At 35.3% G+C, this 10,691-nt stretch overlaps 2 protein-coding genes across 5 annotated transcripts in view; one reads left to right on the forward strand and one right to left on the reverse strand.

The window, feature by feature from the left end:
• LOC110028098 (thioredoxin-like 2, chloroplastic) overlaps positions 1-437 on the forward strand; it is a 38,727-nt gene extending 38,290 nt beyond the window's left edge. Inside the window, exon 4 of the mRNA XM_020729822.1 lies at positions 210-437. Within this exon, the coding sequence (XP_020585481.1) occupies positions 210-341 (132 nt within the window). The 3' untranslated portion in view covers positions 342-437. The remainder of the gene's footprint in view (positions 1-209) is intronic.
• Positions 438-1,901: 1,464 nt separating this feature from the next.
• Positions 1,902-10,691, reverse strand: part of LOC110039438 (DENN domain and WD repeat-containing protein SCD1) — a 149,499-nt gene continuing 140,709 nt past the window's right edge. For 2 of the 4 annotated variants that reach the window (XM_020744492.1, XM_020744495.1), the window contains 6 exons: positions 10,147-10,328; positions 9,437-9,508; positions 8,938-9,098; positions 8,752-8,793; positions 2,895-3,103; positions 1,903-2,224 (listed from right to left, as the gene is read on the reverse strand). In XM_020744492.1, coding sequence (XP_020600151.1) covers positions 2,129-2,224; positions 2,895-3,103; positions 8,752-8,793; positions 8,938-9,098; positions 9,437-9,508; positions 10,147-10,328 — 762 coding nt within the window. In that variant the 3' untranslated portion in view covers positions 1,903-2,128. Of the gene's footprint in view, positions 2,225-2,894; positions 3,104-8,751; positions 8,794-8,937; positions 9,099-9,436; positions 9,509-10,146; positions 10,329-10,691 lie in introns of those variants that run through there. The other 2 variants (XM_020744493.1, XM_020744494.1) reach the window with 2 other exon arrangements.

Below are 10,691 nucleotides of genomic sequence, written 5' to 3' on the forward strand. Positions count from 1 at the left end.
TGTATATATATATATATATATTAAGATCCCTTATGTATTTGATTGTATTTTCTCATTTTTTTGAAACCATTTGATATGGTGGTTTTGTGTGGGTTTGGTGCCATTTTTTGGGACCTCCTGCAATCTCTATCTGTACCCTACTTTTTATTTAATATATATATATATTCTTATAAATTTGTTGATATTTGATTCTAATTAAATGTGTGCAGTTCCAGAGGATAAAGGATGCGATTGCAACACATAACACAGCTCGGTGTAGTATCGGACCGCCTGCAGGTGTTGGTGATATTGACCTCTCAGATTTCCCAAAGGAAAAGCCTGCAGAAGCCACCACCAAGTAGATCTTCAACGCCATATTAATGTTTAGGAAAGTTTACATACATACCCCTTATTTCTTATGTATTTACATATCTAACACTTACTACTTCAATCTTTACATACATGCCACCTTATTTACCTATGAAAAAGTGTATTTAGCTTTTTATAAGTTAAAATGGTGGCATTTTTTTTTGTGTGATAGGAAAGATTTAGTGCTGATTTAGGTGTTTGATATGTAAATATATACAAATTGGGTGGTATGTATGTAAATGCTCCTAACATTTAATTTATATATTTACTATTGTAGGCCATTTGGCTTCTTATACCTTATTGCCATCCTCAATTCTTTTAATATTTTGTTCGTTCAGCAGAAAATTACTCCTCTTATCATTTCAATATATATATATATATATATATATATATATATATATATATATCATGATAGAGTATTCTTTTTGATGTTTAAGTTGTCATTATGTGATTGTGGGTGATTAATTTGGCTATTCTGGAGATCCAGTGGGTTTAAAAAGATTGATATTTACAAATTTGACCCTTTTGATTTTTTTTTAACTATGGAATTGGTGTATTTATGCATGCCATGATTAAATTATTTAGAATTTGATAAAAATGAAAAATATGGGTTTTGGGGTTTAACCATGAATTTTGATATTTGAGTGACTATTTGAAGAATGGATCAAAGAGGGTGGTTGATTTATAAATAACAAGTTTTGGGCGGGTTGTATGTAATTGCCCCTTCTTTAATATGTGTTGGGCTAAGTATTTAGGATTGGATGTTAGACATCTTTAGCCGGCCATCTTGATCACTCTCCTTATAAGTATATTGAATGATTGGGAAGGCATGCACTTTTCTCAATGGCTGATGAACATAAAACACATTCTTTGTCATGCATTAGGTGAAGGCTGGGTAGTATTGTTAGCCATGACTTTAGACTTCATGTTTTTTGGGCAGTTTGATCATAATGTCTTGCCATTGGCATTAGTTGAGGAATTTTGGATGTTGTCTTTTGTTATATGTTGGGTGATGATTGATAATGAACATTGTAGGTTTTGACAGCGATGGACAGTCTAATTCAATTGTTGCCTTCATGGGGAAACATATTTGGTGGTTGAAAAAGCTTACAATGGACATTCGCTACTGATGAATGTTAAAACATTGCTTTTGCGTAATGTGCCAAGAGATTGATGATGAACAGATAAATTTGTGCTGTTGGATGATTTGAAATACAATCATAAGTCTTAAAATGTGGAATGATTATGGTGGATGTTAGTCGTTAATGTATATTGGACACCACCTTTCAATAAACATAAGATGGTAATTGACAATGAACTTTGGAAGTCTGGCAACATAATGTTATTTGAATGACTCATTAAAGATGGCTGGAGGCTCGTATATATATAATCTAGACAGTCTAACCAGACAAAATCTCACTGGTACATTGTCAACTTACATACATACCATCCAATTCCTTGTGAGAGTTGAGTGGTATATATATAAATCTTCCTATAATTATCCGTAAAATGGAAAAAGCTCGAATATATACGATAAATAGTATTGTCAACATCAAATTTTATCTAAATACACATCAAAATGTAAGAAATTCAGACATAATTCAGTGGATTTGGACAATATAACTTGGGAATAAAATGCAATAGAAATAATACAGCTCAAAATAATTTTAGAAAAGATTGCAAAGAACTTTTACAAAGATGAAAAATTGAAAATGAAATGAAGCGAAATTTGGAAGTGAATTTGTCCACCTTTGAAGCACATTAAAACTTGGATAAATCACTATATGTTGATTGTTGCATCCCATAGCCGCAGAACTCCATTTCGCCCACCACCACATATCCGCTTTCTATCAAGGTCGGATGCCACACAGCGAATCTGAACAAGCAGAAATTAAGATATATTTGAGACCATGCTAATTATTATTATTTTTGAGATTTTATGTACAAGCCACACAATTCTTATGTATTTACATATATAACACCTAAACTTCAAAGTTTACATATATGCTACCTCTAAGCATGCATGAAAGGATGAAAAATTTGAGTGGCACTACAAGTATAAAAAACAAAATTTTAAGTGTTAGATATGTAAATACATAAAAGTTAGGTGGTATGTATGTAAATGACCCTTTTTCTTTTTTTTTAATGAAATTGAGAGCTGAAGCTTAATAATGTGGCTACTTCGGATTCAATACAAAATACAATCAAAACAAAATCAGAAAGATGACTTCATTGCAAAATCCTTTTCAAAGAGATAAAATGCACTTTACAGCAAATAAAAAAGGAGGATTTACATACATACCACCCGATTCTTATCTATTTACATATCTAACACCTAAACTTCAACATCTACATATAATATACACCTTCCTTATGCAAGAAAAACTGTATTTCATCTTTTTTAAGTTAAAATAGATGCATTTTAGATGTGAAATGAGAATTTTGGGTGGAATAAAGGTAAAAGGTACTAGATATGGAAATACATAGGAAATTGGCGGCATATATGTATAGAATGAAACATATAGATATGAAAATGTAAAACATACCACCGCCACGGATTTCTGAGGTGTTCTGTAGAACTGCCATCCAGGCATTTTTGAGCCCCCAGAGCTGGAGAAACCACCGAGTCTTTCCTGAGGGCGGTGGAAAAGGGACATGGAATTATCGGCAGCACCAATACCCAGCCAGTGTTCTCCGGCATTAACAGATAGAATGGAGCCAGAGTGGGCTGTTATATTCTTCACGCATCTTACTCCTGCTCACACAATCAAAGATATAAATTAATATTACTCGGACAATCGACGAAATATGAAATTTACATACATACCACACAATTCTTTATGTATTTACACATCTAAAACTTAATCTTTTATATTTACAAGAATAGCACTCTAATACTTTCTTTTTAAAAGTGAATACACCTTTTCGTGCATAGGTTTATGAGGCCAAGGTGTTCTTAGGGTAAATATAAAAGTTTAGGTGTTAGATATGTAAATACACAAGAATTGTGTGGTATGTATGTTGATTTCCCAAATAATAATAGCAATAAAAAAAGGACCAAAAAACAAATAGATAAATTTACATACATACCATCCAATTCCTATATATTTACATATCTAACACCTAAACTTTACTTTTTTTTACATTAATGCTACCCAAATCTGTCATATTACACCAAACATACCACTTTTAAAAAGTGAAATACACATTTTCATGTTTGGCTAAGGGCATATATGTAAAATTTGAAGTTTAAGTATTAGATATGTAAATACATAGGAATTAAGTGGTGATATTCTATACAAGTAATGTTGACACAGTTGGTCAGGCGGGAATTCAAAGATCCAAGTCTGTCCTCGTTGATTCACAGTAATGAAAAAGTGAGTCACTAAGCATCAAGTCATCTTGTCCAAACTTTATGATTATAAAACCTACACTCACAGGCCATCCTACATTAAGATGAGAAGATTTAAATCTGAAACCTTTAAATCTTAGAGCTTCTTTAACAAAACAGAGTATTAAGTACTAATAGTCAGCATGGAAAGAGGTTAAAATTATTAATGACACCCATGAACATCAAGGCATTAACTGAAACCATAGTAGGGCTCCTAAAAAATGTTTAGAACGTAATCTAGCTGAGAGGTGGTTATGGAATAACAAGGGAATGATAATTGGAATAAAAAGGGAATGATAATATGCTTGATCGACAGCATTTGAAAGGTAATATGAGACATTTGGCGGTTTTCCGAAATGAAAACAGTTGAAAGAGCCACAAAACACCAACTCTAATGAAGTACGATTGTTGAGGGAGATCCACCACTTATTCTTAATCAAGCTATAGACACACAACTTATAAAAGGAAGAGTATACGATATCATTCGGGCAAAAATCAGTGAATACCATCCACAAAATACACAAAACAAAACAAAAGTGATGTGGGACATCTCTCAACTACAAAGTGTATGCGGGATCATGTGATCTTGTGACCGCGCATGCGCCGGCTCATGCTAACGCCCCATAGCTGATCTGTTCCATTTTTTAGCAAGTTTGCTCATTTCCTTCCATTTTTTTCGAATCATTTCCTATGTATGTGTTCAACTAGGGTTAGATTTCAGTTTTTTGCGTGAGTTTGTTTAGGATAGCCACCGGAGTCAGTTTTCTCACTTTGAGGGCTGAATTCAAGGGTTGAGTGATGCTTTGGCTATATCTCGCTCCCGAGGTGGTGATTTATCCTTTCCAAACTCATCCGCATCACTCCCTCTTCGCTGCCACAGATTTATTTTGGCTGCAGTGGCCCAGACAGCAGCCTTTTGCTGTTCTTCCTGCAATTTTTCCACTTTTCCTCGCTTCCATCACATTCCCTTCACTGCCGCCGCCCTCCCTTCGCTGCCACAATCCAGCATAGCACTTCTCCTGTTGTTTGGACACTGTCCCCAGCCCCTCGCCCTTGCTGCCACCGCCCATAACTTCCTGCCTTCTTGCTTTTGGCTGTTTCTTACCTCCCCTTTGCTATCATCATTGCCCCCTTGCTGTCACCCTACCTTCCAGCCCATCCACAGCCCTTTGCTACCTCTCTTGAGGTCCGAACCCTCGTCGATCACCACCAACACCCCAAGATCCACTCTAATTTGAGTTGGTGTTGTCATTTGTCGCTATTTCCTATTTCCTATTTCAGCTCACCACTACCTAGCCCAATAATAGAATACCGAACAAGATTCTTGGATTCAAAGTTCCTCTCATTGTTTTAATGGAAAAATACTCTCGTGTTAGAGCATTCTCATCCAATCTTCCTCAAAATATTTAGCTATCTCTTTTGTCCATATTCACCAACCAAACCACACAAAACTCAACTGAAAATCCATCAAGTGTATGTTCCTTGGGTATGCCTACAACAAAAAGGTATAAATGTGTTATTTTTCTATTACCAAAAAAAATATTACAACTCTATGGATGTCATATTTTTTGACAAATCAATCTTACTATCCCAAATCCGATGTTCAAGAGAAAAGTTCCAATAAACATCAGCTTTGGGATGTACTTATTGACACCTATACGGTAACCTCACCTACTCCTCTTATTACTCTTCCACCCTACCCTCCTACTCTTGTTGAGAATATCCAACCAACCCAACCTAAAGTCCACAATAAAAAACTCGTGTGTACACTAGGAGGAAAAAAAATCTTGAGCAGGTGGAAGACAACTTGCAAAAAAGAACCGCTCCGACCAAAACTTATGTTAACATTTACTCAAAATTTCGGATGAGGAGTGATGCGGGCGTGTGGGGAGCTGGCTGAACCGGCCATGTGCTAGACCGGCCAAGGCTGGATCAATAGGCTCTAAGGGGCGGGAATTACCATCCCTTCCCCCTCTCCTTGTTATTCCACTTCTTCCATAGAGAATTCTCCTTCCTATTCTATTGCGTACCTTGTCTACCACCTTCCATTTCTATTCCTTTCCAAATTCTAATCCCATCCTATTCTTATTGCTAGATCCATTATATATATGTTGTGTTTTTCCTGGGGTTAACTAGTTTTTGTTGATTCCATTTTTTAGTTTGCTGTCTTTGAGGCGTTTTTCCCTTTTAAGGGCTGTAAAGGACGACGAGAAGATACTCCGCTGTAATTCGGCCAAGGTGACGACTCCAACGGTTAGATTGATGCTTCGGCTATAGCTCAACCCCATCGCCGCCGACCCCTCTCCCAGTAGCAGCAAGATCTTTCTTGCTCCCCTTCCACTAGGCCGCACCTCCCCAATAACCTTCCAGATTGCCGTCAGTGTTCACTGCTCCCTTCCAGCAGGTCGCACCCCCTCTAGCCTCTCCCATAATTGCCGCCAGACTCCCATGTTCCTTGCTAGTAGTCCGCACCACTTCTAGCTCCTCCCATGATTGCCGCCAAACTCCCCTTCTCTCTGCCACATACTAGGCCATATATTACATACTATGCCAGTATTGTGAGCCAACACATGAATATCCCAAATGAAGAGTATTTGAAGATGGTTTACAAGATTTCGAGTTTTCTCAAGAAGACTCCTGATTATGAATTAATTTTTAAGAAAACCAGAAACATATAAGTGGATGTCTATACTGATGCTAGTTCGGAGTGAGAACTCACTCACAGAAGGTCCACCACATGTTATTGCTGATATGTATCAGAAAATTTGGTTACATGAAGAAATAAGAAGCAAGCTACTTTTTGGAGAAGCAGCGCAGAATTAGAATATATGACACTTGTCTTAGAGATCTGTGAAGGGATCTAGATTCAAAAATTGCTAAGAGAATTAGAATGTTCTTCCAATAGGCCTATACAGATGTTCTATGATACTTAAGCAACTATCAATATTGCCAAGAATCCTGTAAGTGATGACAGAACCAAGCATATTGAAGTTGATAGACACTTCACATTAGGAAAGGTAACAGGGGATTTATATAACTAAGCTATATCCCAACACACCAACAAGTTGCGGATGTCTTCACTAAAGCTCTTTCTTTCAAAACCTTCTTAGAATTCAATACTAAGCTCGATTTCTACAACATATATGACCCGGCTTGTGGGGGAGAGTGGAAATCTGAAAAGATTTGACATTTTCCATATGTACCTCTCATGTGGGCCTGCCACCACCTAAAAATCTTGGAAGATTTGATTTTGAGACATTAAGAAACCTTTGATTGGTTTTTTCCCTTCCTTTTTTATGTTTTTCAATTTTTTTATTTAGAATTATTTCCTTTACTAATTTAGGTGAGATATGTTTGGTAAGTTTTGCAAATAAGGAAGAATTGATTTCCCTATATATATGTACCCCTATTTGTGAATAATGAAACAAGGAACTATTCCTCCCCCAAAACCTACATTTCTACATAATGCTTGAACACCTCTTCGCTTTACTCCTAAAGCATACTTTGAAGTGCATAGTTAACAACACCAATGACACTTTTGAGCTTTCAAAAAGCTTAAATCAAAATACTCTCACTTTGGAGTTTTTCAAAGAGCTTGCATCAAAATGTACTAGGGATGGCAAAAAAACACCGACCAACCTCAATTAGTCCTATCTGAACCCACATCTGATTAACAATTGGATATACAAAACAAAACTGCGAGGTTAAAAAAAAATATCCCAAACTCTTTGTGGTAAGCAGCAAACATGTTGGATACCAACACCCAATAACATAGCATAATAACTATATAATATAAAGTTTTTAGACTTATAAGTCTTTTGTAGCCATAGTTTTGGTGGAAATGAACGTTACTTTACTGTTAAAAAAAGATACATGAATTGGCTCAATATCAATGTGGGCATTAGTAGAAGGTAGTCCTTTAAAATATCTCCCAATATTATTTGCTCTGTAAAATTTTTGGATACAATTTATTGGAGTGCTTGAACCTATCAGTTTTCTTCAGGATTATCAGACCATTGTGCCCATCCTTGCTAAAGCCTTTTGAAATGGTCACTAAAATTTTGGTTGTCAAGACAATTGAATTTATCTCGTCAATCCTACAAGCTACCCCTCTCACTCCTATTAGTGAGGACAATGTTGAACTAGACATTCTGAATCTTGAGAAATTTGATGGAAACATTAAGTGAAAATATTTTAGCTGATAGAATATTTTAAATCTTTTTTTACCAGATGAGAATATAAAAACAAAAATATATTGACATTCTTTAGTTTTCACCAAGCTCCAAGTAAGGCAGTTCAAATTTGTTCTCCTTTGTTATTTTTTGATTGGATGGCTTCAAGCATTATGCATTTGTCAATCCTTATATTCTTCATACTATAGCAATTCAAGGCAATTACACAAACTTATGTCATTATATAATATCAGGAATTTAAAAAAATTTGAATAACCACCCTAAATCAAATGATCCGATAATCAATTTGGGTTTGTTAGAAAAAATAAACTATCAATAAGACAATTGCTATGCCTAAAAACACCCCGCAACCCAAAACCATAACACCAAAATTCAAAATCATCCATCCCTTCAAACAACCGCAATATTCATGTCAGTTGCATATGCTACATCCCGCTCAAAACACCCTCATGCAGTACGTAATTGCGGCCCTCATAGCCTCTGGCACATGTAATTGTTCTCACATCACTCCTCTGTCGTATTACTCTCCATCACACTCCGTTCGTCAGCATTCGTTCATCTTTTGAGCTCATGTTCCTCTTTGCCGGCACTGTCTCATCATTGTTAGCTAATTATCTTTGTGACATAATTTGATTTTTTTTTCTTTTCAATCAGCAATCCTCTGCAATTGCAGGAGGTCTTACTCATTTCATTAAACTTCATATTTACATTCATACATCTCTCAAAAGGAGGCAAACATGAAGAGAAGCTACAGAAAAAAAAATCTCTATTTGAGGAAACGGTTCATGGGCTATTCAACAATGATATGAACAATACTACCTTCTTCGTTTTCCCAAAGCTTTACAAGCCCATCAGCTGAACCTGAAATGAGCATCAACAAAATTCCTCAAGATGTAATTAAAAAACAAAGTTTAATTGTACATGTATTGAATAATTTGAAATTGAGAAATAAGGATTAAATCATCTCATTTTATCGACCTCCTAAAGACGAAATTGAAGGCATACCAGTTATTATCCCTTTATCCGATGAGGAGTATTCGACGCAAAGAATAGAACCAGCATGACACGCTAGCACAGCATCACAACTTCCTCGAGAAACAGACCAGAGTCTAGCCGTCCAATCATCACTTCCAGTGAGCAAGATGTCCCCAACCATCCTTACAGAACTGCATTATCAGCAATGGTTAAACACAGCATTTATCAGTGAGATGTCCAAAATCAAAATTAGAATGGGGCATTTACATACATAACACACAATTCTTATCTATTTATATATCTCACACATAAAATTTGATATTTACACACAACACTCAAATTTTTAATAATGACACAAAAAAATACTATTACCACTTTTTAAACGAGTAATACATCTTTTCACACAGGTTTAAAGCACGGAAGTGCCATGTATGTAAATATGAAAGTTTAGGCATGTGAAATATATACATATATGGATTGTGTGCTATGTATGTAAATTTTCCTTAAATTATAGGATCTTCTGCCAAACCGGATCCATTTACTGTGCCCTTGGAGCTTCTGCATCTGTCGACCAGCACGAATGTCCCAAACATGTGCCGCCCTGAAAAGACAAAGGCATATGACTTGGTAAAGATATAAAAGTGACCAAATGGAAATCAACATCTTTAATTAAAGGCTTGTTTGGGATCAAGTTTGCTTTCTATTTTTTTTTTTATTTTTTATTTTATTTTTAAAAACATGTTTGTTTAGTGTATTTTTTATATGCTTTTATTTTATTATAAGAACAAATTAATATGTTTTTAAAAACACTCAAAATAATTTTTAGAAATTTTGGGGTTTTCGAAAAGAAGAAAGTGTCAAAATAATCCTCTGATTCTTTGCAAAGGGTCATTTAGCCCCAAAGTCTATAAAGTGTCAATTTAGTCCATCGACTCTTTTAATATGAGCTGAAACAATCCTCACGATGGATCATAGAAGCCCCAATTTAAAGAGCATAGGGATGAATTCGACACTTTTATGAACTCTGGACTAAGCAATGTAAACATTTAAGGAATAATTTTGACACTTAACTTATTTTAAACAATAATCATATCTTAATTAAACATATTTTTGTTTCAAATCAAAACATGAACTTCTCGAAAAAAAAATCAAAACATAAATAAAACAAAATAAAAAATAAAGAAACATAAAACAAAAGTAATCCCAAATGGCTCCTAAGTATATGTGGGTATAACATACACATCTCTTCCAGCAGCTGCTAAAATTCCAGTGGAGTCATCATATTCCATGCAAAGGACTGCACTAGAACAGCGGCCAACAGTAGCTACGCAAGTATCAGTTCTCACATCCCACATTTTCACTGCACCATCATGAGCTGCAGTAAGAACCCTTTCACCAGATAGCATCCGTACACAACTCACCTATAAAGCAATTATTATGACCGTCATAAAGAAAGACCGACTAGAACAAAAGAAGGGGCATTTACATACATTCCACTCAATTCCTATGCATTTACATATCTAAAAACTAAAATATATGACACCGAAATCTTTCATATCACTAAAAAACCACCATTTTAAATTTGAAAAAATGAAATACACCTTTTCCTGTATAGGTAAAGGTGGAATGTATCTAAAAATTGAAGTTTAGATGTTAGATATGGAATTGAGTGGCAGGTATGAAAGCTTACGAGTTACATCATCTGTAAGAAAATTGAAAAAGGTGTTCAGCGATTGAGAAAAAAATTTAAAACAGAATAAGAAATCCACAAATAGGGAAGAGCG

The sequence above is a fragment of the Phalaenopsis equestris genome, unplaced genomic scaffold (assembly GCF_001263595.1).
Source record: "Phalaenopsis equestris unplaced genomic scaffold, ASM126359v1 Scaffold000002, whole genome shotgun sequence".
Taxonomy (NCBI): Eukaryota; Viridiplantae; Streptophyta; class Magnoliopsida; order Asparagales; family Orchidaceae; genus Phalaenopsis; species Phalaenopsis equestris.